General features: G+C 38.2%; 1 protein-coding gene across 2 annotated transcripts; it reads left to right on the plus strand.

The window, feature by feature from the left end:
- LOC100255004 (putative methyltransferase At1g22800, mitochondrial) lies at window positions 1-27,067 on the plus strand. Of its 2 annotated transcripts, XR_002029305.2 has the most exons (12): window positions 1-253; window positions 8,398-8,478; window positions 11,870-11,948; window positions 18,969-19,110; window positions 19,706-19,775; window positions 20,993-21,057; window positions 21,148-21,226; window positions 24,070-24,157; window positions 25,014-25,078; window positions 25,261-25,350; window positions 26,440-26,632; window positions 26,752-27,067. XR_002029305.2 is itself a non-coding variant. In XM_002279475.5 (11 exons), exons 1-11 carry the CDS (start codon window positions 107-109, stop codon window positions 26,551-26,553), a joined length of 1,020 nt encoding a protein of 339 aa, XP_002279511.1. In that variant the 5' UTR covers window positions 1-106; the 3' UTR covers window positions 26,554-27,067. The 2 variants fall into 2 exon arrangements, 1 of the variants encoding a protein (XP_002279511.1); XM_002279475.5 differs by having other exon boundaries at window positions 26,440-27,067.
- Window positions 27,068-27,673: the final 606 nt, after the last annotated feature.

Raw genomic sequence — 27,673 nt, forward strand, 5'->3', positions numbered from 1 at the left:
CCAGACCACCTAAAAACGGGCTTTGGATCGTGGAGGATTCGAAACCGGACCCGATCAACAGCATTTTTCACTGCAAAACAGACCCGAAAAGATCAAAGAGCTGAAGATGAGAGCTTTGGTCGCGACGCTGTGCCGGAGAAGAGTTCAAGAGCCGTTCTCGCGCTTCTTCTACGGCTCACTCTCTACGGACAATGGAGATGGGTTTCAGAGTTCACGCGTCAAGATCTTCGATCGCCATCTCAAACGCAAACAAGTTAAGTCTTTTTTTTTTTTTTTTTTTTTCCGGAGTCCTCAGTTTGGCTGCCGAGACAATTTGGGAAAAATAAAAGAAAATTGAATTTAGAGTTTCCTTTGTTTATTTGGATTCTGTTTTATATTGTTTTGGGCTATAGGAAAAATATAATTGGAGAAAAAGCTGCACCTCATCAGAGAACCATGGGGTTAAGATTTTGCTATTGTCGTCCCTTTGGTTGTTGGGAAAATGTGGGAAAGAGAAGTGAATTAAAACATGGAGATTTACTGTTTTTTCTTTTGGTGTTCTCATAACTTAGGAAAAAATATGGTGTTTTTTTTTTATAAAAAAGATGAAAGCTAACATAATCTGAGACATGTAGGGCTTAAAAGCTTGCTGTTAGGCTGTCTTTGGTTTCTGAATAACTGAAGGAGGGGAAACGAAGATGGAATTAGGATGCATATTGTGTTTTCTTTTGTTGTTTTTGTTTATTGGAGAAAGAAATGATTCAGAATTATTAAAGCTGTCCTCAGCTGAGAAATGATCTAGGATTTTTTTTTTTTTTTTTCTATTAGATTCTGTTTGGTTACTGAGAAAATGTGGGCAAGGAAAAGAGAGGTCTGTAGGATTTTTAATGCTCTTTATTTTTTTCTTTTTTGGTTTATTGGAAAAAATTAAGAAAGCAAAAGCTGATCTCAACTGAGAACTAGAGGAGTTAAAAATATTGTGCTTAGCGTCTCTTCAGTTCCTGAGAAAATGCAGGCAAAGGAAATTGAAGTAAATGGAATTTGGAGTTTATTGTGTTTGCATTTGATATTTTGGTTTCTTTGTTGTTTTGGCATAGAGGAAAAAAATTAATTGAAAAGACCAAAAAATTGACTTTATAAGAAATATAGGATTTAAAATTTTGTTGTTAGCCATCGTTTGGTGCAATAAAAATATGAGTAGACTAAATAGAAGAAAATGGAATTTGGAAGTTCATTGTGAATTGGTTTATTGTGTGTGTGTGTGTGTTTTTTGTTGTTATGGTTCAAAGGAAAAATATGAAAGAAAAGCTGGCATCAGCTGAGAATGGAGGGTTTAAAATTTTGCTGCTAGCCTCTGTTTGATTGCCGAGAAAATATGAGTAAGGGGAAAAGAAGTAAATAGAATTTGGATGTTAATTGTGTTTTGCTTTTTTTTTTTTCTCCCAGTTCAGAGGAAAAATATAATTGGAAAAAGAAAAGCTGGCTTCAGCTAAGAAATGGAAGCTTTAAAATTTTGCTGTTGGCCTCAGTTTGGTTGCTGAGAAAATGTGGACAAGTATAGGAAAGAACATAGAATTTGGTGGTTTATTGCGTATATATACACACATATATACATATATGCATATACAATAAACCTTGAAATTCTATTCCCATGTTTTCATTTAGAGGGAAAAAAATATTGAAAAAGAAAAAGGGTCAACTTCACCCGAGAAGTACAGGGTTTAAGATTTTTCTGTTAGCCCCTGTTTGGCTGCATTAGAAAATGTGGGCAAAAAGGGAAGAGAAGCAAATAGAATTTGAATTTCAATTTTTATTTTTTATTTTCTAATCTAGTCTTGTTTACAGGAAAATAACAATTAAGAAAAGAAAAGCTGACATAAATAGAGAAATCTTGACTGGCTAGAGAGAATGAGAGAGAGAGAGTGCGAGAGGGTGAGAGAGAGGGCGACGGCGATTGCGAAGGAGAGGAGGAGGAGGAGAGATCGGCGTCGCAAATCAGAAGGAAGGAGAGTAGGTTTTCAGTGGAGTCTAAGGAGTTTGAGATCGCAGTGGAAGATAGAAGAGGAAAGATCCAAGGATGCATTGTGGAGAAGAAGGGAGGGGCCTCGTCATGGGTCCGGCTGGGAGCGGAGAGCTTAACGTTCTTCTTGGAAGGGTTGAACCTCTGTATCAATGGTGAGAAAGAAACCAGATGGGGAAGGGAATGGAAGGAGCAGGGGCGAGTGTATTCTATGATTCGGGGGACAAACAGAGCGGGGGGGGGGGGGGGGTTCATTCGCCTAGGGGTCTCTGATGTGGAGGGGAAAAGGTTCTGCGTCTTTGTCCCAAGAGGTCGTAGGGATAAGAAGGGGTGGACGATAATGGCGGAGAAACTCAAACAGGTGTTAGGGTTTTTTGGTAAAAATCCGGAAAAATACAAGGGAAAGGTTGTGGAGAAAGTTGCTATGGGAGGGTCGTATGCAACAATGGTGAGAAAGTCGACGACGGGTAACCTAAATGCTGCTGCAATAAAGGTGACAAAAGAGGAGTCAGAAGTGTTAAAAAGGAAATTGCAAAATTGTGTTGTGGCGAGCTGGAGAGAAGGATTAGGGGGGGAAGATGATATTGAGAAATGGGGGAAATTCTGGGCAAAGTCTTGGGACCTCAAAGGTAACCTAGGGCTGGCTAAGTTGAACAAGAGGAAAGTGTTGCTGGAATTTGAAGATTTGGAGGAGGCCAGACGAGTCGTTTCCTCCGGGAGCTGCGCGTGGGAAGGAACCCCGGTAAGGTTGGAACATTGGAGCTCTAGGAGCGGATGTTGGGCAGAGGGGGAAGAGAGAAGGGACGTTTGGGTAAGGATTGTTGGGCTCCCAATTTCGTTATGGAGCCCGGTAATTTTGAGGAAAGTGGGGGATGCATGTGGTGGTTTTATCACCGCCGATGAAAATACGAGATCGATGAGAGATCTCCAATAGGCAAGAATCCTAGTGAAATGGGGAGGGGAATCCAGACCCAACGTGTTGGAAATTGAAGGGGAGGATGAAAGCTATGTTGTGTCCCTATGGTGGGAATGTTGGCCGGTGTTGAGGAGGAAATGCAGGGACGAAGCGGATCGTCAAGGCAGGGAGGTTAGGGATGAGGAGGATCCACGCGCGGGGCAGCGAGTAAGGAAGGGTTGGGGGAGCGGGAGGCTCGAGATGCTGCACCTGTCAGATGATGGGACGATGCTGCAGGGGGGCGGGCCGGGTCGGATTGAGACCAGCTCAGTGCCAAGCCCGTCAAACCGTAATTGGGTCCCAACTGATGAGATGAAGCCTTCAAGCCCAATCGCGGGCCCAAGGGAAACAAGAAGGGAGGGCGGGCCTAGCTTTTTGTTTGGGTCCATGGACTCTAAGAACAAAGGGGTGACTGTAAGTGATGTTGGCCCAGACGAAGGCCCATCGGAAGCTGTGGGCTGCTATTCTAAAGGTCCAGATCTGCCTCTAGCCCAGATGACAGCTAAAGGCCTGCTTGGTTTAAAGGCCTGCACAACAAGAAAGGGCTCTAAGGCATTAGCAGTCCAAGAGGTAACGGGCCTTAGTCTGAAGGGTCCTGCGCACAGTCAGTTCCCAGAAGCAGAGTTCTTTGCTGCGAGGGAGGAGGAGAACACAAGGAAGCTACAAGAAGGGGTGAGGCTGACAGAGATGGATAGGGTGCTTGAGGAGGAATCAATGAGGTATGAAAAGGGGGTTGATTCTTGGGGGAAAAGGGATAAGGGGAATTCTCATCTTAATTCTTTTTCTCTTGATCGGACTCTAGGGGGGAAGTCTTTCGATCACTCTGGGGATTTGGATGAGGAGGGTCGGGCCGATAAATCACTGTGGCTAACAGTGTATAAGGCATGCAATGAGAGGATTAAGGAGTGTAAGGAATTGGGAGGCATACACTGCAACAGTGACAAAGGTAGGGAGATGGAAGGGGCAGGGGTTATAGAGGATGCTCAAATTGTGAGAAGTGAGCTGGAGGGTAACTGGGAAGAGAGTGGTTTGGCAAGATTCAGCAAGTTTCTGGGCTTCCCTACGGAGGGATTGGAGAAGGAAATCTTGAATTTTTTGACAAAGATCAGGAAAAGAAGGGAGAAAATACATAGCAAAGAGTTACTGGAAAAGTCTAAATTTGAAAGGGAGTTAAAACGTTTAGAATGCTCCATAAACTATGAGGGAGGGATGAAACAGAAAGGCTCGGTACAGGGCAAAGGGCGCCAAATTGTAGTTGTCCAATGAAGGTGAAAATTTTGAGCTGGAATGTGAGGGGGGCAAATGACAGCTCCAAAAGAAAAGTAATTAAGACATTTATTAGAAATCAGAGGGTGGACTTAATGTGCATTCAGGAGACAAAAGTGCAGTGTATGATGGATAGCATTGCGAGAAGTATAGGATCAGGGAGATTCCTAGGCTGGAGAGCAGTGAATGCGGAGGGAGCATCAGGAGGTATTTTTATATGCTGGGATAGAAGGGCCCTGGACATGCTAGATTGGGAGGAGGGTCAGTTTACCTTGTCTTGCAGATTTCGTAATATAGAAGATGGAAATGTATGGGTTTTTACGGGAGTGTATGGCCCTTTTACTAAGGTAGAGAGGAATGCTTTATGGGAAGAGTTTGGGGCGATCAGAGGGCTGTGGGAGGATCCTTGGTGCATAGGGGGGGATTTTAACATTACTTTGTTCTCAAGGGAAAGGAGTGGGCAGAGGAGGATTAGCTCAGCAATGAGAAACTTTGCTGAAATTGTGGATGATCTTGGGCTGGTGGATCTTCCGCTGCAGGGGGGAGATTTTACTTGGAATGGGGGTCTACATAATCAGACTTGGGCTCGTTTGGACAGGTTTTTGGTGTCTCCTAGTTGGATAGATCAATTCAGTGGGATTAACCAGTGCAGGCTGCCCCGACCGGTGTCCAATCATTTCCCAATTATGCTAGTGGGGGGTGGGATAAGACGAGGCCCGACCCCATTCAGATTTGAAAATATGTGGCTTAAGGCTGAGGGATTTAAAGAGCTTCTACGCAGCTGGTGGCAAGGAATCGATGTTAGGGGTAGTGCTAGCTACAAGTTGGCCACTAAAATGAAGGAAATCAAACAGAAGCTGAAAGTGTGGAATAGAGAAGTATTTGGTAAGCTGGAGAGCAACAAATATGCAGCTTTGCAACAGGTGGAATTTTGGGATAGGGAGGAAAATGACAGAATTCTGACTATGGAGGAAGTAGAACTGAAGAAAGAGGCAAAGGAAAATTACAAAAAATGGGTGATTATGGAGGAAACTCATTGGAGACAACTTTCTAGGGAGATATGGCTGAAAGAGGGGGATAGAAACACGGGTTTCTTTCATCGTATGGCAAGTGCCCACCGTAGAAATAATTGTATGGAGAGAGTTAAGATTAATGGGGAGTGGTTTCTAGAGGAGCAGGAAATTAGAGAAGGAATTGCTAATGCGTTTAAAGAGCTTCTTTCAGAAGATATGGGGTGGAAGGCGGATATTGGGAGGCTTCAGCTAGATCAGATCAGTCAAGAAGAGGCTGAGATGTTGGAGAGGCCCTTTACAGAGGAGGAGATTCAGGGGGCTTTAATGGAGATGAATGGGGATAAAGCCCCTGGTCCGGATGGCTTTACTCTGGCTTTTTGGCAAAGCTGCTGGGAGTTTGTTAAAGAGGAGATTATAGAAATGTTCAAGGAATTCTTTGAGCATAGCTCTTTCCTTAAAAGCCTTAACAATACTTTTTTGGTTTTGATCCCCAAGAAATGTGGTGCTGAGGATCTTGGGGATTTTAGACCTATCAGTCTATTAGGGGGTCTCTACAAGTTATTGGCTAAAGTGCTGGCCAATAGATTGAAGAGAGTGGTTGGTAAGGTGGTCTCAAATTCTCAGAATGCCTTTGTGAGGGGAAGACAGATTCTTGACGCTTCTCTAATAGCAAATGAAGTGATAGATTCATGGCAAAAACGAAGAGAAAAGGGTTTTATATGCAAACTGGATATTGAGAAAGCTTATGACAGTATCAATTGGAAGTTCCTATTGAAGGTGTTGCAGAAAATGGGCTTTGGGTCTAAGTGGGTGGGGTGGATGTGGAGTTGTTTATCTTCAGCTAAATTTTCAGTGATGATTAATGGAGTGCCTGCAGGTTTCTTTCCTAGCTCCAAAGGCCTTAGACAAGGAGATCCCTTGTCTCCTTATCTCTTTGTCATGGGAATGGAAGTGTTGGATGTTCTTATTAGGAGAGCTATGGAGGAGGGCTTCTTATCAGGGTGCAACATAAGGGGCGGTAGTGAATCTCCATTGCATATCTCTCATTTGTTCTTTGCGGACGATACCATCATATTCTGTGAGGCTAGGAAGGACCACTTAACTCATTTAAGTTGGATTTTGTTTTGGTTTGAAGCGGCTTCAGGACTAAAGATTAACCTTGCAAAAAGTGAGATCATTCCAGTGGGAGAGGTGGTGGGGATGGAGGAGTTGGCTGTTGAGCTAGGGTGCAAGGTGGGCTCTTTACCTTCTCAGTACTTGGGTCTACCCTTAGGGGTACTCAATAGAGCGCCTTATATGTGGGACGGGGTGGAAGAGAGAGTCAGGAGAAGACTAGCTCTTTGGAAAAGACAATATATATCTAAAGGGGGAAGAGTTACTTTAATAAAAAACACTTTGGCTAGCATGCCAATCTACCAAATGTCAATCTTCAGGATGCCCAAGATGGTGGCTAGAAGACTTGAGAAAGTGCAAAGGGACTTTTTGTGGGGAGGAGGACAGATGGAGGGGAAATCTCACTTGGTTAATTGGGAGGTGGTATGTACAGATAAGGCCAAAGGTGGGCTAGGCATTAGAAAGCTAGCCTTGTTGAACAAAGCATTACTTGGCAAGTGGATATGGAGGTATGCTAGTGACAAAGATAATCTTTGGAAACAAGTGATCAAGGTGAAGTACGGGCAGGAGGATTTCGGGTGGAGGCCAAAGAAGACTATGGGGGCGGTGGGAGTAGGGGTTTGGAAGGAGATTTGGAAAGAATCAGAATGGTGCTGGAATAACATGTTCTTCAAAGTAGGGAAGGGCAACACAATCAGGTTTTGGACAGATGTGTGGTGTTCAGAGACAGCGTTGTCCCATTGTTTTCCTCATCTCTTCGCTATGGCGGTTCAAAGGAACGCAACGGTTGAGGAAATGTGGGATCAAAATTCGAGTAACGGAAACTGGAATCTAAATTTTTTGAGGGACTTCAATGATTGGGAGTTGGGGTTGGTTGGGGATTTTCTTCAGATTTTGAGGGGCCACAAACCCTCTGGGGTAGAAGACTCAGTCCTGTGGAGTAAAGGAGGAAAGGCGCATTTCAGGGTAAAGGAAGCGTATAATTTGCTGGTGAGATCTGAGGATACAGGCTTTCCTTCTAGAAGCATTTGGGTGACAAGGGTGCCAACTAAAGTTTGTTTTTTTGCATGGGAGGCGACGTGGGGGAGGGTGCTGACTTTGGATAGACTTCAAAGAAGAGGGTTACAACTTCCAAATCGCTGCTTTCTATGTGGTTGTGAGGAAGAAAGTGTAAATCATATACTCATACACTGTACAGTGGTTAGAGTTTTATGGGATATAGTGTTTGGTTTAGTAGATGTGAAATGGGTTTTCCCAAAAACTGTAAAGGATGTTTTAGTTAGTTGGAGGGGTTCGTTTGTGGGAAAGAAAAGGAAAAAGATTTGGGAAGCCATTCCGTTGTGTATTTTTTGGACGGTGTGGAAGGAAAGGAATAGGATAACTTTTAGGGAGGGGGTGTTGAACGTTCAGAAGTTAAAGAGTATTTTTGTTTGTAATTTGTGGAGTTGGGCCAAACTGTATGTAGGTGAGGAGGCGTTCTCCCTTATAGGGTTTCTTGAGTGGATGGCTTCCACTTAATAGGAGATGTTTTTGTTTTGTTGTTTTTGAGGCTTAGTTGCCTTGTATACCCCCTGTATACTTTGTGGCGTCTTGCCTTTTGAATGAATTTCCTTTACTTATCAAAAAAAATAAAAATAAATAGAGAAATCTTGAATTTAAGAATTTGTCATTGAATCACAGCTTGATTGGGAGAAAATGTGGGAAAAGAAAAGCAAATGGGTTTTTAGATCTTGCGTCTTTCATGCTGGGCTTGCTGGAGTGGGTTTTTTATTTTTTATTTTTTTTATTTTCAGACCTTAAACAAGTACAAATAGATTTTGTTTTTGTAGCACTTCCATGAGGAAGGTGAGGCTTCATTTGCTTTACTGGAGAATAATTCCAGGAAGAATTTTCCTAGAAAATGCACACCCTAAATACAGCTTAATTTCATCATTGCCTTCTTTTGATAAGTAATTTCATCATCTTTTTACATTTCACCTTTTTTATTCTCTATTTATCTTTGGGTCTTTCACTCATTCTTTATTATCAAATGTGGTTTTGTTCCTTGGCAGCGTGATCGAGCTGCGTGGTTGGCATGTCCAAAGGATCCTTTAGTTGACACAGTTGCTGAGAATCTTTTGGATCGACTGGAGGTACTAGTTTACTTTGGAATTCAAGTATTTTAGTGCCCTTCTACACTAAATTGCTACTAAACTTCTCACAAGATGCATTGAATTGTTTATTATCATTTTTTTTTCCTGTATCAGAAGGCAAAAGACATAAAAGAAGCTGCATAGGTATTATGGAAACTGCATATTGCTAACATTTGCAGTTTTTTTTTAAGGAAAAGTATATCTTGAGAATGGAACCAGTGGCTTTGAGCACTACTTTGATGATATATTTTCAGCACATGGAGATCAATCCTTTCTAGAACTTTTTTTTTTTTTTGATAGGCAATGCTTTTCAGAACACAAATTATATTATTGTCCAATTTGATGGACAGTTGTCTTCCACTGTTATACTTTGAGATGTCACTTCCTAGGAAACACTTCATCCATCTCTTGCTCTTTCTGATGTACAGAAACGCACGTACACATGTATGTGAGCATTCATGTAGACATGTGTTGGCATAAAAAGAAGTGAATAGGCTGGGTGTAAATGAATATGCTAAAATAAGAAATAAGAGTCAATGAGATATAATCAATGAAATGTAAATAGAGTTTAGGCTCAAATTCACATAAGAAGGTTACACTAAGTATAGAGCAAGCCATACTCAAACTTTACATTCATGAAGATTTTTATTTTATTTTATTTTTTAATATTTTTTTTCATTGATATGTTTACGTTCATTAAAATTGTTGTACATAAGCTCAGCAAAATTTGAGGAAGGGATTCCAAAGAAAATTTCTACATAAGACTACGAATAAGTGTCTGCACAAACTAATATGCTCTCCAGTTCCTCATATGCCTACATGTTAATGCATGTTTGTGGTCCTTTTTGAAAAGGAAACGGTGGAAGTATTATGAGATCATTTGTGGGATACAAACTTTGTGAAATGTAGGAGACATATATTTTGGTTAAGTGCATGAAGGTACCTTCAATTCATTATACAGGGAGCAAAATAACTGGAATAGAAAAGCAAGAGCTGTAGAAAATACACATAATAGTGCATATGTCAAAGATTTTGGATTCTTGCAGACTTTAATGGCATGAATGTAAGAGCATGGAAAACTGACCTGCATTACCAATAGAGCTATGCTATGGATTGAATTGCCAGTTCTATGTTATTCAGGGGCCATATTGCCTTCAAGCAGGATACTGTTAGATAAATTTAAACCTTACAGAGCTATTAGCCTCAATAGATATGCCTTATGGAGAGTGAACAAAAAAACTCCTCCTGCATTGCCCTCTTGCATATGATGTTTGACATTTTCTATTCCTTTTGGCTGGGATCTAATTGGCAGACTTGAAGCTGATTCCACGTATGTTGACTATGGTTTTGGTAGGATATCTAGGATTAGTCTTGTGGCATTGTGCTATTTTACCTACCTTGTAGGTAATCTGGAAAGGACTACAAAGATGAATTATCAACAAAACCAATTGATTTTTATGTCTATTTTTGTTTCTGTCATCAAAGAGTTTGTGGTCATCTTCATTAGCTTGGTCTCTATGGATCAGGTTGGCTTGTTAATCCTTTCTGAGGAGAAGACCACCAGTTGTTTTGTGGATTCCTCCTCCCATAGATTGCATTAATCTTATCTTTAAACGGTTTCTCACTACGTAACTAATGGATAGGATTTTGAATCTGAACTAACAGGGAACTGAAAAAGGATTGTTAATGGTTAGGAACATAAAGGTGGAAGAGGCGTTTTTGCTTTATAGTTCATGGCCTTCCACAGAAAGAGAGGCCTGTGGAACTGTGGAGGTATAAGCACCAGATGAGGTGAATCTGAGATTGTTGAGGAATGGATTCTCCTACCTGATTTGGAAGACTAGATGACCTAATCAGGAGATAGATGCGTTAGCTAGGAGGGGAGCTCTTTGTTTTTTTGTGTCTTCCTTGTAATCTGTTGGTGATTTAGCTATTTATTGTATTGTAACATACACTATGGCTGAAGGTTACTTTAGGAAAGAAAGTTTGGGGCTTAGTTTTTTAAGCTCTTCTCAATCTCACAAAGGATGTCACAACCTGCTTTGCGTTTCATTCTTGTTTGCATATATCAATAAATTGTTCTGTTATGGACTAAGAAAAAGGACCACTCCTGTCAAACTTTTTCAGTTGTTGTTTTATTGATACCAGCCAGTTATGATGAAATGATGTTCCTAATTTAATATTCATAGTTGTCAGTTTTTATCTATATATATGAACATCAGGATATTCCCTTTCTTTAATTATTTTGTCTGAGCTTTCCATTAATGTTAATTTAATATGTCCATTAGCAATATGGTAGTGTAAGTTTCTGTTGAAAAAAACATTCAGGAAACATATGTGAAGGCAACATGTTACTTCAAGATTCTATGAACCATATTTTGAGGCAATATTGTCTTAATGTAAGATTCTACAAAAACAATTAATTTAGTCTAGAATCTTTTTAGGCAATATAATAACAAAAGTTAACCCGCTAGGGTAGGCTAGTCAGTCAGGGCGAACACTGAGAAGTGTGGTCCTAATAAGTGGCACATGGTCTTGGGTTCGAATCCTGACACTGATTATACCCTGAATTTATTGGGTACTAGTTGTTGCGGGATAGATAACACCCCGAGGTTTGGGTCCCCATGGAGAGTCCTAAGGACTAATAATAATAATAATAATAATAATAATAATAATAATAATAACAATAACAATAACAATAACAATAACAATAATAATAATAAGAATAACAATAAGAATAAGAATAACAATAAGAATAAGAATAATAATAAGAAGAAGAAGAAAGTTACCTCCAAGCCATATATTAAGGCAAACATGAATTAAGAAATTCTCAATATATGGAAACATCATTTCAGCTAAAGGCTCCAAAATAATACAACAACAACAACAACAACAGTTACCTCCAAGCCATATATTAAGGCAAACAACAACAAAAGTTACCTCCAAGCCATATATTAAGGCAAACATGAATTAAGAAATTCTCAATATATGGAAACATCATTTCAGCTAAAGGCTCCACTTATTCATCGACAAATCATATATTAAGGCTGCAGGTAATCTAGAGTCTTGTTAATCTACTTATTTGATCTAATATAAAAACATTGGTCACAGGTCATGTTTAGGTTTTTCTAAATGCTTATGTACATTAAATAATATGTACTAATGTAAAGTTTAAATATTATATACTATCTTCTTAATCACTTGTTGGCCTGATGAAAGGAGTCCAGCATGTGTAAAATTGGTAAAGAACAATCACAAAATTGTGTCAAGAGTTGCAGTTCTTCATACAATAATGAAAAGCTAATGTTCCTTCTAAAAGTTTAGTATGATAATATTTTGAATTTGTTTTGCATATTTTGGGTATCTCTCCCATGTGTTTTCCCTTTTGTAGGATTGCAAAAAGGCATTTCCTACAGCGTTATGTTTGGGGGGTTCATTGGAAGCTATTAGGCGTTTGTTGCGTGGGCGTGGTGAGAGTTCATTTTAATATATATATGTTTTCTCCCAAAAATATGTGTTGCTGTTGGGTATTTTTTTGGGTTTGTTGGCTTTACTTCATGATTTGAGTATGAAATTTGAAAATATATGGCATGCAGCTTTAGGAAGAACAATAACATCAGTGACAGTATGGCTCTTTGTTAGCTCAAATGCATGCAAACTGTATTGCTGGTTAGAAAGGCATCACTACAGATGATAACGGAAACCCCTGAGAAGGAATTCATGTCGAAGAATAAATAGAAATTCAAGTTTCACAAATAGAAATCTTTTATCCATATGTTCGTTGCTTCTTTTTTGTTTTTGATTTTATTATAAATCTCTTTATCAAGTTTCACTTATCTTGTATAAAAAAAATTCTTTCTTCCATATTTCATACACCATAACTTGTTCAAACAGATTGTGCCTTCAGCTTGATCAGTTGCAATATATTGCACATATGTCCGTAGTAAACATGTTTTAGGAAGATATTAATTTTTAAGTGGAAAATCCAACCTTATTAACTTTAGTTGCTGCCTCAATAGAGCAAAGGGATGAGCACCAGCTCTATTGATTTCAATTTTGCTTGAATGACTCTTCATATATATGGTAAGTTTCTGTAGAAAATATTTTGTATAGCTGTCTTATTATATAGCTATTGGTTTCCTAGTTTGTATCCTGATCGTACTAGTGGAGATTGACAAGCATTTCATAAAAGAGAAACTGGATGGTGCATTGATTTGCATTCCATGTGTTTTAACAAGAGGGCAACTTGTATATCGTAACCAAGGGACTAGCTAGTCACTCATTTCAAGCAATCACTGGCAAGCTGGGAATGGATAATTTCTGTTCTCTAGCTTTAGGGGGAGCATTGGAAAGTCAACATAAACCAAAGTTGGGAATGAGCCGTATATCTATTATTTAATTCAGGCTAATTTTTTATGTTGTGATTGTTTCCCTTTATTGTAAATTTGAACAATTTGACCCCTAATTCTTAGAAGTTGATCCTTGAATTTTAAGATTCGTACAACTAGGTAATTATTTCCCTTTTAGTGTAGGGAGTGCTATATATATATATTGTGTATTGATTAATTTAGAAATAAAATGAATCATTCTTCTTCGTCATTACTTTAATAATACGCAAATTATATACTTACGATGTCCTACTGGCATTATAATTCGACTATAGTTAAACTATCTGAAGAATTTCTAAACTCCTTTATTCGTTTTTTCGGTACACACCATACACATATATATACACAAATGACTAAATAAGAAAATATTTATTTAGCTTGATTCTCTCCTAAAAAATAGGAAACTGAATCCTAAGGAAATATCCTAAATGATCTCTCCTTTTTTATTCCTAAAATACTTTCCTAAATTAAAACCCTAACTTTAAATGCCGAATTTCAACACTCCCCCTCAAGCTGGAGAATATATATCATATAATCCCAGCTTGCAAGTTAAGTCTTCGAAGTTAGGCCTAGGTAAAGCTTTGGTGAGGATGTCTGCGGTTTGGTGCTTGGTAGGAACGTAGTTCAATTTAACCGTCTCACTAGTCACCTTCTCTGTGATGAAGTGTCTGTCAATCTCAACGTCCTTGGTCCTGTCATGATGCACGGGATTCTTTGCTATGCTTATAGCTGCCTGATTATCACACATCATCAGAATCGGAGATGAACTCGTTTGTCCCAGTTCACTAAGAACCCTTTTTATCCAAATCCCTTCATAGATTCCCTGTGCTAGAGCTCTGTACTCAGCTTCTGCACTACTTCTGGCTACAAATGATTGCTTCTTACTCCTCCAGGTAATAAGATTTCCCCAGACAAAAGAACAGTATCCAGAAGTGGACCGCCTGTCAATGATGTTTCCTGCCCAATCCGCATCTGAGTATACTTCAGTGTCACGATTCTCTGTCTTTCTGAAGAATAGACCTTTCCCTGGTGTCATTTTTAAATATCTAAGAATCCTGTAGACTGCTTCCATGTGTTCCTCAGTGGGGTTGTGCATGAATTGACTTACAGCACTCACTGCAAAGCCAATATCTGGCCGAGTGTGTGAAAGATAAATCAAGTGCCCGACGAGTCGCTGATATCTCCCCCTGTCTACCGCTGTACTCTCTTTCTCGATACCAAGTTTCTTCTGACTATCCATAGGAGTATCAATTGGTTTGCATCGAAGCATACCGGTCTCCTTAAGAAGGTCGAGTATGTATTTTCTTTGAGATACTACAATTCCCTTCCTTGATCTAACCACTTCCATACCAATGAAATATTTCAAATTTCCAAGGTCTTTAACTTCAAACTCTTCTGAAAAATACTTCTTCAAATTCTGTAATTCCTCCATATCATTCCCAGATAGAATAATATCATCGACATAGACTATCAACATGGCCATTTTCCCGGCATGAGACTTCTTGACAAATAGAGTATGATCGGCCTGACCTTGTTTGTAGCCCAACTTCAAGACTGCCTTTGTGAATCTATCAAACTAGGCTCGGGGAGATTGTTTAAGGCCGTACAAGGATTTTTGGAGTTTGCAAACCTGATTCTTTGCCATACTTCCTTCGAAACCAGGTGATATTTCCATGTAGAATTCCTCTTCTAGGTCACCATTTAGAAACGCATTTTTTATGTCCAGTTGTTGCAAGCATCAATCTTGATTGACAGCCAATGAGAGAAGAATCCTGATAGTGTTCAGTTTTGCAATAGGAGCAAAGGTCTCCTGATAGTCTATCCCATAGGATTGTGTAAACCCTCTAGCTACCAAACGAGCCTTGAATCTCTCGATTGATCCATCTGCTTTGTATTTTATGGTGAAAATCCACTTGCACCCCACGGGCCTCTTCCCAACCGGCAAATTTGTGATAGTCCATGTCCCATTCTTCTCAAGTGCATCAATCTCATCTTGTACTGCCTTCTTCCATTCTAAAATTTTGAATGCCTCTTGTATTGTGTTGGGAACCTGAGTATCATCAAGAGAAGTAGCAAATGCTCTGTAAGATGGTGATAACCCTTCATAAGTAACATAATTCCCAATTGGATGATCTGTACATCTCCTAACACCCTTCCTCAATGCAATCGGCAGAGTAGAATCATCAATGCTGGGAATTGACACCTCTCCAGCCTTATCCTCACCTATGTTCTCTTCAGGTAAACTTGAAATGGAGTCAATATATTGGCCACATGTTGGCTGTGATCCGTGCTCTAAGTCCTGTCTTTTCCTCCTCCTGATGTATACTTGTAAGTTCTCATTAGCAAGTTATAGGGCTATAGGTTGAATAGGCGTGGGAGACTGGATGGTCACGGGAGAAGGAACATTTGTGGGCTGGGTTGGTTGGACTGATGACGGCATGGGTGTGGACAACTCAGTGGGCGCGGATTGGGAAGGATTTGGTGACTCTAAGTGAGAAAAAGGTACAGCCTCAAGAAGAGACTCCCAAACTTGATGTTCATTCATGCTCTCCCCCTGAACATGAGATTTGGGATAGAAGAAGACATGTTCAAAGAAAGAGACGTCCATGGTGGTGTAAAATCTTTTGTTGGTTAGAGAATAGCATTTGTACCCTTTTTGGGTTGGAGAATACCCTAGGAAAATGCACTTATTGGCTCGAGGAGCAAATTTGCTACGATTTTGAGGATACACATGAACGAAGGCCGTGCAACCAAATACTTTGAGTGGTAAATCAGAAGAGGCAGCACAGGTGTGAGAGAATTTTTTTAAGAGAAGTTGATGTGGGGATTGAAAGGTAAGCACTCTGGATGGCATACGGTTAATCAAATAGGTAGCTGTGAGAATGGTTTCCCCCCAGAAATAGTTTGGAACATTAGAGGAAAACATAAGGCACCGGGCAACCTCCAAGAGATGTCTATTCTTGCGTTCAGCCACCCCATTTTGTTGTGGCGTGTCAACGCAAGAACTTATGTGGATAATGCCGTGATTTTGAAGATAGGTACTGAGACTACTAGTAAAGTATTCCTTTGCATTATCTGACTTGAGGACTTGAATTTTGGAATTGAATTGATTTTGAACCATAAGATTGAAGGTTTGAAAAATGTGCCCGACCTCTGACTTTTCTTTCATAAGGAAAACCCATGTTACCCGTGTATGATCATCAACGAATGTCACAAACCATTGAGTGCCAGAAATATTTTTTATCCGTGAGGGACCCCACACATCACTATGTACTAAAGAGAAAACAGTCGAAGGTTTGTATGGGATTTGAGGATATACTGTTCGAGTATGCTTTGCAAACTGACAAATTTCACAGTGATAAGATGCTGGATTTTTATTGATAACTAATTTGGGAAACAATTTTGCAAGGTAAACAAAGCTAGGATGACCAAGGCGATAGTGTAACATTATAATCTCACTATCTTTATTGACCTTAGAATTTGACACAGAATTGAAAGACTCTAACAGACTCTGAGACTGTACGCAACTTGCTTGAGAGACTTGGTTTGAGAATCGGCCACATGGGAGGAGGTAGAGCCCGGAACACAGTTCAGCACTGCCAATCATCTTCCCCGATTTCAAGTCCTGAAAAACACATGAGTTTGGATAAAATTTAGTAACACATTGGAGATCACGGGCCAATTTGCTAATGGACAAAAGATTATAATCCAAGTTTGGAACATGGAGGACAGAGTCAAGATACAATTCTTTAGTAAGTTTTATGGAACCTGTCCCGACAATTTTTGACTTTGAACCATCAGCAATATGGACGGATGAATGACCATTACTTGGCTTGTAATTTTGAAGAATGGCAGCATCTCCTGTCATGTGATCAAAAGCACCTGTGTCCACTATCCACAGCTTCATTCCTCCTCGATTAGCAGTGAAGGCTGTCCCGGTAGTACTGCCACTGCCAACTTGGCTTAATAGTTTCTGTAGCATCTCCATCTGCTCTTTGTTAAATGGACTCGGCTCAGGAACAGATGTGCTCTCAGAGTTGGTAGCCACGTGTGCTCTGCCATCTCTGTCAAACCGTGGCTTTGGTTTCCAATCAGCCGGTTTGCCATGAAGCTTCCAGCAAGCCTCCTTATAATGGCCTAGTTTCTTACAATAATCACACCAAGGCTTATCTCGTTTCTGACGATCTCCACCACTACTATTAAATGACCGAGCAGCAAGGGCAGAGGCATCCAATGTTAGGGCAGGTTGCTCTTTGGATCCCATCATCACTTTCTTTCTACTTTCTTCACGCCTAACCTCTGAAAAAGCCTCCCTGAGACTTGGCAGGGGTTTAATGCCCATAATTCGGCCTCTAACATCATCCAATTCCCTGTTTAGTCCTAGGAAAAACTTGAACAGTCTCTTTTGTTCCACAATCTGCCTGTATGTTGCTGCATCATCCGAACATTTCTATGAGTGAGTCTCGAATAAGTCAAGTTGTTGCCAATACCTTGTGAATGTGTTGTAATACTGAGTAACTGACTGTTCTCCTTGGCGGAAGTCATGTAGGGCTGATTCAACCTGAAAAAGTTCTGAAGTATTTTCAGAACTTGAGTAAGTTTCTTTGGTTGCATCCCATATGTCCTTTGCAGTCCCAAACAGCAAGAAATTTTCACCTATGTCATTGTTCATGGAATTGATAAGCCATGACATGATCATGCTGTTTTCAATCTTCCACTTCCTGAAACCCGGTTCTGTAGTTTCTGGCATGACTGCTTCTCCAGTGAGGTACTCATCCTTTCCTTTACCGCAAATGAACAGCAACACAGATTGTGACCACTGTAAATAGTTATGGTCATTTAATTTGTGTCCTGTGATGAGAATAGGAGAGGAATCACTGCCACCAAGGTTTGGAATTTCAGAACTTCCCCCTGATTCTGGTGTCGTGACACTGGATACTTGTGATGATGTCATTCCGTATTTTGTCATGGAGATGAGGAAGACAACCGAATATGGTTGCTGGAAATAGGGAAGAGGAGAAAACCAGAGATATCGGCCTGAGAGACAGCCGAATATGGTTGCTAGAAATAAGGAAGAGATGAAAACCAGAGATACCGGCCTGAGAACAGGGACTGATGGCCGGAATGAGAGATGGCCAGAGAGAGAGATGGTCGGATTGAGAGATGGCCATAGAGACTTGGTCGGAATGAGTGATGGCCAGAGAGAGAGATGGCCGAATTGAGAGATGGCTAGAGAGGTTTGGCTGGAATGAATGATGGCCTGAATAAGAGGCGGCCAGAAGGGATTAGGGTTTCAGAAAACTAGCTCTGATACCATGAAGAATTTCTGAACTCCTTTATTCGTTTTTTGGTATACACCATACACATATATATACACAAATGACTGAATAAGAAAATATCTATCTAGCTTGATTCTCTCCTAAAAAATAGGAAACTGAATCCTAAGGAAATATCCTAAATGATCTCTCCTTTTTTATTCTTAAAATATTTTCCTAAATTAAAACCTTAACTTTGAATGCCGAATTTCAACACTATCAATTCAATTGGTGATCCTAGTAAATTTTCCAATTCAATGATTGGTCCAGTTCTAAAAACATTGGTGATAATGGGTTAAGGAGATGGTGGTGTGGTAACATTGGTGGCAATTTAGCAATAGTTGTCTTGGTGATAGTGGTAATGTTAGCAACCTAAAAAAGATAGGGGCACTATGTTTACTTATAAACGGAAGGAGAAAGGTTAAGGTGAAAAGTCCTGGGTGCAAGTGTAATTTCCCCATAATTTTAAAAGTTCTACTAGGAGAATTTGTCTTCTATTTAGTCCCATACTTAAATGGTTGTTTGATCAAAATTCAATTTTCTTTTTCTCCTAATTATTCTATATGATGCATGATGGTTTTTCTCCTAATTATTCCATATGATGCATGATGGAATTTCATCTGGGCATTTTGTGCATCTAAGTCGTTCCTATGTTTTTTGAAACTTTTGTCTTTACTATTTGAGTACTTGAGGAAAGTATGATATAAATCATCTGATGGAAAGGCTTGTTCCTTACCTTGGTAATCATTATAGATTATAATGTTAAGGACACTTTATCCAATCTCAGGTGCCATCGAAAAGCTCATTATGATGGATACGTCTTATGACATGGTGAAATTGTGTAGAGATGCTGAGCAAGATGTGCCTAATGAAAGCATAGAAACTTCCTTTGTGGTTGGTGATGAAGAGTTTTTGCCCATAAAAGAAAGGTATTTTAATGCAAACCATGATTGCACACGGGAAAGGACTGCTAAAATGGTAATTGCAGAAAGCTAAGCAGCTGTTTAATAAATGGAAAACCTACTCAATAAGAAACCATAATAGGAAGTTGTGTGAGCATAGCTTTCAGTACTAAAGGAGTCGAATAAAATATGAGTGTCTCTTTTTTGCATTATGCTTGGGTGCTTATAAATGTTGCTTAGTAATTTGAATCATTGTTTAATTTATAATTCAATGGGCAATATTAAAATTCTCCTTTACTGTAATACCAATTTCAGAATTCAAATGGTCCTCTGTAATCTAGTAGATAAAGTCCAGTGGAAAAGCTCAGCGTAAAACATAAAAAAAGCTCACTAAACATTTTCTAAACAAAAAATTTAGAAACTTTTTAACCAGATTCTGGTGTACAACTGGCTGCCTTATTTGATTCCTATCATAATGGAAATTACCTTTGGAGCCTTATGATATTCACAACAAACAAAACCTGCTCTTCAATGCCTTCATCAGTATGTATGTAGATTCATGTAAAAAATATGTTGATGTTTTTATTGGCACTCTAATGGCTTGTATTTGTAAATTGCAAAGTTCTCTAGATCTGGTAATCAGCTGCTTGGGACTCCATTGGACGAATGATCTTCCTGGAGCCATGATACAGGTAAGCTTCTTTAGAGTTGTTATGGTTTTAAGTATTGTTATCGATGTCTCAAAACTCAAAAGTGATGGGCCTGGTGCTACGCTATGTCTTCTGAAGTGCAGCGTTACACAAAAAGTGCATTGAAGTCCATGAAGAGAGGTTTTTTTTTTTTTTTTTTTTTCTGATAGGCATTGAAAATTCACAAAGATAAGAACATCTAAATAAATGGAGAGAACTTATAAGGTACCAATCTTAGAGATAAGGGTGCATATTCCATTGTGTAGAAAAAGCAATAAATTTTCTGACTTGGCCTAAGCTACTATGCTAGTTCATCATCTTAAAGTATGTAACTCCAGAGATATTGTAAACCTATAGTATTAGGATAATTGCACTCCTTGGTTTCTTCATATTTTGAAACTCTATTTTTTCAATCTTGAAATAGGTACTCAACTTTACCAACATGTCATTTGATACAACATTTACAACAACAAAAGTAGAGTACATGTTAGACCTTTTTTTTTATATCAGAAACAAAATATATTCATTTTATTGAATGGTAATTACAAAGAAGGATGGCTTATCCTTTCAACACGTACAATTGCTGGCCAAAAAGTAGAAACACTTACAAAGAAGTACATGTTAGAGTCAAAAATGAAGATGAGCAAACTTACACTGATATATACCCATCTGCCAAAAACAAAAACAAGCAACTTGGTCCAAGTGGAATTTAAACAGACTATTTTCCTTTTTGAAAAAGGTGTTTCCTTCAATTGGTTTTTTAGTGTTAGACAAGCTATGTAGTTTCATCTTTTATTTAACAACCTAATTATATATATATATTGGAGGATGGAGATATATTACACAGCTCCTAGCAAAAAGGGGGATTCACCCCATTTATGCTGGAAAACTACTCCAATTAAATATTTGAGGAGTCAGTCTCCTGCAACGTTAATCCTTGATTGAATGGTCTAAGTTTGCACTTGATCTCTTTCCTGAAAATGGGATTAGCTTTGTAACTGTGTTTTCTTCCCTAATATTGACATTTTAATAATTTGATGCCTAGTTTAGAATCTCCTTCATAATCACAGAGACACATCTTTTTCCTTTTCAGTAGTTGCAGCCCATTTAGGAGAGATAAAGATTCAAACTGAGATTTTATGGCAGTCAATTATTATTGTTGAGTGGTAACTCATTTGTGGCGATGTCTAAGACACAAGTTCATGTTGTATTTTTGACAGTGCAGATTGGCATTGAAGCCCGATTGCCTATTTTTAGCAGCTATTCTTGGTGGAGAAACCTTAAAGTAGTTTATTCACTTGTTTTTCTTCAAATCTAGTATAGTATTTCAATGCACTAAAGGCCTAAGTGTTTTTTCCATTTTTCTTGTGATTAGGGAGCTGAGAATAGCATGTACTGTAGCACAAATGGAGCGTGAAGGGGGCATAAGTCCACGAGTATCACCATTGGCACAGGTGGGTACTTTGCTGCAAAATTCCTCTCTATTATCATTAAATTGTGACTTGAAAGGTCAGTCATTATATAGTTTTCAAGCAGTAGTTTCTTATGCATGCATGTAATTTTGTGTATTTAGTACTTTTATACGAATTGTTCTGATCTCCATACTCTGTAGTTGAATTTCTTTCCAGATTATTCAATGTTTTAAGTCAAGTCTAAAACTTGAAATGTACTGGTTACAAATTTCTCATCACTTCTATGCTCGCATATAAATTTTTGTTGTGAGAGTTCAAATTTTAATTGAAGCTCTATATTGATCCACATAATAAATATATAAAAGTAAACATCTAGGTACTTAAAAGTACAATCATATACAGGCATGAGTCAAATTTACATGCAGGATGTCAATTTATGAGTTTTTTTTCATGTGAGCCATGTGGTAAGCTTGGAATTCAAACATCCAGATGCTTTTGTTGTTTGTGTTGGAAAATTTTCTGAGCATGGTAATTAGTGGTAAAACATGGTAATTGGCAACTTAACTTTAGGAAATGTCAAAAGAGGCGGTAAAAAGCAATTAATACCTGAGTTGTTACTAATAAATTGCATACATAACAAACATGTGATATATAGGCTGCTAATCATGTGTGCTGGAGAAGATACATAACATGTCAAAAAGTTGAATGCTAATTAGATGCCAACTCTGATATCCAAATACAATGTCTTGGCACTAAAACATGTTTACCAGAGTACTTGATTGAGTGTCTACTAGAAGGTAAAAGTATTAGACAAAAGAAAAGGAACTGGAACCAAAAAAATTAAGGAAAAAAAAAGCTGAGGGTGGAATGGAAACCCCATTAAAAGACTTTGCTGCCAGTGATCCTTTTGGCATAGTCAACTGATCCACTACTTAGTTACTGACTTAGACATCCAATAGAAGAGGTGTAAAACATGATAATGTGAGATTAATCATCAATGAAGAAGATGAAATATTCAAATAAAAAAATTTCGGGGGTTTTGCTCATAGTAAAAGAGATTATCTTGTTACTCAATTTATTAAGCCCATGTGCAACCCCAAAAAGAGATGTTACACGTGAGGGAGGGTGTTGCAAATCTCCCAATTTATAAAGCTCACTTTTAAACCCAAAAAGCGAGGCTACATGTGAGGAAAGGTGTTGGAGAGAATGATGTACATTATGAACCCAAATCTTACAAGCTTAAGTTTTTAGGAAAATTGGTAGTTCAACATATTTGTTTAATGACCATTCATCTTGGATCTTGGACCATGGATCATCCATCTAGTTTACACCCCTAACTGCAGAACATGATTTCAAACTTCTCTTATGACTATGAGGTAACCATAGCTCCAAGAGCCTGAATCCTGTGTAGTTCATGAAATGAATGAAAACCTAGAATCAATCATCAATTTATAGCCAGATCCAGAAGAGCAAGCACTTCTCAAGGGAAGGTGCTGTCATCTCATGCGAAATTCCATTTATCACAGTGGCACTCTTCAAATTGATTTTGGGCCCACAAATTCTTAAAATTCTTAAAGATGGTGGTCATGCTAATGAACCTATTGCCCTTGCTAGAGGAGAATAAAAATGGTATTGTTAGCAAAGTAGAAATGGGAAACTCTAGGACTCGCCTTCCCAACCCTGAAGCTTTTAATAATATCAACCTTCTCAACCCTAGTGAAAATCTTACTCAAAACATGGACTACCAAGGAAAATAAGAAATGCAGTAAAGGACCCCTTGCCTTAGGTCCCTCTAAGTTCCATCTTGCTTTCTGATTTTACACTGATCTTGATTGCAAAAATCTATTACATCTTTTGCTTATCAGAAAAAAATTTGTTCCATTTTTCCCATCTTTCACCAAAAGCTTCCCTGTGCATTACATGGTGTAGGAAATCCTGGGCCACCTGGTCATTGACTTTCTCAAACTCCACCATAATCATAAGTCTTTGCCTTCTTTTTGATACATTTTAGTATGGTGTTGGTCACCAATATAGAATTCTGCATCCCTAGTGAAGGCCCCTTGAGTATGGTATCCTATAAACACAAATAACAACAACAATAGGTCTGAATTCTTATCCCAAATATAAAAAACTAATGTGTCTCAAGTTTTTAATAGAGATGGAATCCATTTTCTTGAGGATGAGAGTTATGAAGCTAGAATTGGAGTTTTGGCCCCTAAAATAAAATTTGTAAAATCTGGTTTTGTCTTAATAAAGAAGTAATGATAAAACAGTAGAGACATGTGGCTTTATCTCATCTTAAACTGAAATCCACCTCTTGAATCTCCTCTTCCTCAAAAGATCTTCCTAACTAAGAGGTACTCTTCCCTGCTACAGACTCCATTCAACCACTCCCTTCCCTGTTTCACCATCTTTTTAGCTGAATACAACCTCAAAAATATCTCAAAAATTCATTAGAAATACAACTGCCATATCCAAGAAATTTCCTGATTCAAACTCTAAAGCCTCAGTCTGTTTAATCACTCAAAATTTCATCCATTTGTCACCATGTGGTTATAATTTGTTTCTGTGTCTGTTTAGCATGGCTTGAATCACAGTAATTAGATTGTCTAGGAGTTAAGTAATCACTATGGGCCCATTGAAATGCCCAGATTTAGAGTTCAGTTTGCAAAATATTTGGCTTTGCTTTTTTCCCCATTTTTCGTTGTTTCCTTTACACTTTAAATGTACTCTTGGTGGTTGTTGGAGTTGTTTCTGCTTTTGTGCCAAAGCACTCTTCTTGGTCTTATCTTTGTTGACAAATGTAGTGAAGACTTGGATTGGGTTATGTTTAATACCATATTTTGTTGGTGGTGCTGACAATTTTTTATGGTTTTGTTATTTAGGTTCGGGATGCGGGCAATCTTTTGACTCGTGCAGGCTTTACGCTTCCTAGTGTTGATGTTGATGAATACACTGTTAAATATAGAAGTGGTGAGAATCCCCATTTGTCAATTCTGGCTTGTAGTTCAGTAGCTGTATTGGAAACACATAATTCTATGCCTTTTGAGTCTACATTTGATTGTAAAGTAACGCTTTCATTAGTGGGATTACTGTAAGCTTAGGTCTCATGGTTAAGTTTGTCATATGCATGTGAACTGCTGACATGTCCACAGACCCTTGTAGTTTGAAGCATTTTAATTGCCATCTATCTTATTTGTTGAATCTCCGGAATAATTCTTACTTGTATGACCTTGATCTTCTTTGCAATACCAATCGTTATTTCTCATTCCCCATGTAGTTTTTGGGTCTGTTTCTATGTCCATGTTCCTTGTACGGATCACTATAAACTTGACCCTAAGATGTTTGACAGCATTTTTCTTTGTTTGCCCACTCAAGTGAGTTATGTGTTATCATTTTTTTTTTTTATCAGAAGTTATGTGTTATCATCTCACCTCTTTAAAAATTTAATTTCCACGTCACAATATTTGAGTTTGCCTTTTATCTGGGCCTGGTCACCATACCCCCCTTTCTGAGGAGGCACACCTTCTCTTGAAGTTGCAGGTCCTTCTATGTCTGATTAACCATCTTTCAGAAATCAGTGGGTGTAAAAAGTTGTTTATTCCCTCATTGTTGAAATATGTGCTATTGCTTGCATTTCCTGCTGCCTTTTCCACTTCTTCTCCTGAGCAGGAAGGTGATTTTCTTATTGAAGCAAAAAATAATAATCATATGTTCCTATAAAAGAATTGTAATTATTATTATATATTAACTTAGAATATAAGTTAAAAATAAAATCAATGCATCTTAATTACCTTTATGTCTCACATGTGCTTTTAACTGTATGTAGCTCTTGACCTAATAGAACATCTGCGTTCAATGGGTGAAACTAATGCTCTTCTACAGAAAAGCAATGTAAGATTTTTTTCTCTTTTTTTAAAATTGTTATTTTTAAAATTTAGGTTTAATTTTTTTTACTTTTTTCGCATATAATGAATGCTTCATTCTTTTGGATATATATTCTGCTTTCTTACTGAGAGTCAGCTTGGTTCTACTTATATCATTGGCAATTTTGATTTGTGTCTCAATGAAATCAGATCTTAAAGAGAGAAACAGCCCTAGCAACTGCAGCTGTTTATGATTCAATGTTTGCAGGAGAAGATGGCACCATTCCCGCAACCTTCCAGGTGATAATAGTACAGTGCTTCCTGTAGAATAACATTTTTGTATGGTTTGTATTGTCAACTTTCTTCATGATAAATAATGAAGCTCTTGAAACCAGGGAAACAGTACAAACAAATGAAGCTAAAACAACTTAGCCTTAGGGGTTGGATAATCTAAGTATGTATTCTGTAATGTTCAAGCGATCTACCAATTGAATAGGTGGAGCTACCAAGAGCCATTGGTATTTCTGTCTGATTTCATGAACTGGAATCTTGATCTCTATATCACCATGGGGATCATATAATAGAATAATTATAAAGAGGGCTGACTTGACTCCCAAATCATGATAAGTGAAAAATATTCACTCATTCTATTGTTTACTACTTCTATCCTTTGCAAAACTGTTCTATATAAGATTATTGACCCTTGCATGGGCAAGAGAAAGTGATGCAGGATTTTTAAAATTTCCAGCATTTTGGAATTATTGTTAGTTGTAGAGAAGAAAATTTCTTAATCACACTAAGACTTCTAGGAAATGTAGGATAGATTCCCTAGTAATCACATGATTCACACCCTCAAAGAAGCTTGATAGCTGATGAAAACTCTCAGTAAATTCCTAAGCAATCACACCCACAAAATAAAGATTTTCATTGTTAGATATGTGTACATACAAGGGCATACACCGGTTGGCGAGTTTGTTCTCACCTATCCTTTAGCCTTAGTATTTTCAGGTTCTACCTCAAGGGATTTGCCATCTTTTACCTTCGGGTTTCCTTCTAACCTTTGGTCTTGGCCCTCCTTAATTAGAGGGAAATGGTTTCAAAAGTCAATCAATTGAGAAAAAACTGATAACAAGCTACTTTAAAGTGGGTTGGAGTTTCTCATGTTTGTGCTTTGATTGCCAAGATGGATGGAAAGGAGAAGAAATTATTCAGGATCCTACATCTTCTTGGCAAACCAAAGTGGAGGATTAGATAATTCAATTTCCTTTCTTCATCTCAGTTCTCTTTTTGTACTCCTATTTATGCTTGCACATCCTTGTTATGACACTGGAAAATGATGAAAATTTTCTCATATTTTGGTTAACTTTTACACTGCTCTGGTTTTTGTAGGTTATTTACATGACCGGGTGGAGGGAACACTCTTCTCAGCAGAAGGCCAAAAGAAGGGGATCTGCCACAGTATCTTTCCAAGACATACAAAAGCAGTTTGGCAGTGATAGTTGACTGGTAGTCTTTATGAATGTTAAAGACGATGAAGGAACTTCCCCAACATGGGCAGAGAGGCATTCCAATGCCCACCAAGGTGGCAGTATTTTCATATGTAGCATGATTATTCTGAAGGGAAACAAAATAAGAGAAGTCAGTTATGGTTGTTATACAATTGCTTTGTATTGATGTCCTCACCAAATTGACTTGATGTAGGAGTTTCTACAGAGCAAAAGTACCAGGAGGCAAAGTTATGGGTGCCTTTTCTTTCAAGTTAAGAAACTGTTCCAATGGAGGATATGAGAAGTAACTGTGTCATGGGTTAATCATCTCAGGTGAGTGATGGAAAATCTTCAAATTTCATAAAATTTTCCGTGGATATCCCTCAGTTACTCCTCTTGAAGTTAGTCTTTTGAATTTTTATTCTTCGCAATGGCTGGGAACGCCTTTGTGGCTTTTGAATCTATATGGACCGTTCTTTTGAATCTTTGTTTTATTTCCTCTAGTAGATTATGTGATGGGTTTTTAGTGATGTTGGGTAGACTTTTTAAGACAACTGATGCCCTAGATGGTTGATATTGCTTTAAGAGCTGGTAGATCCTTTCGGTGGACGTCTTGCTTAGCCAAGCATGCAGATGGGTTAGTAAACTTTTATTTAAAAAAAAATTGGATGATTGTTGACATAAAGCGGGTGATAATTCATGATTAGATGTAGATTAGATGTAGGACGAACGTCACTCTTGTGTTTTCCTAATGGATCTGTGACTCGCATAAAGTGTTGGCTGAAACCATTTAGAGTTCGTTTGGTAGTAGTTTTAGGAAACGTTTTTAATATTTGAAAAATTTTATTATTTAAGTATTAAAAATGTTATATACGCTTTCTAGAATGACTTCCAAACATGCAATAATTCTATATAAGATAAACTACAATTTTAAAAATATCCATTAAGAAAACAAATTAATTAAATTTGATGTCTTTATAAGTAAATAAATTTCAATTAATACGTGCAAAAATAAATTGATTAAAAAAATATCTACCATATTTCTTAGATTATTTTATTAAGTGAATGAATATATTTCTTTATACTTATAAATTTATATTAAGAATTTAGATTTATTATAATGGAGGTTCTTACTT

Source organism: Vitis vinifera, chromosome 18 (genome assembly GCF_030704535.1).
Source record: "Vitis vinifera cultivar Pinot Noir 40024 chromosome 18, ASM3070453v1".
In the NCBI taxonomy this organism is placed as follows: domain Eukaryota; kingdom Viridiplantae; phylum Streptophyta; class Magnoliopsida; order Vitales; family Vitaceae; genus Vitis; species Vitis vinifera.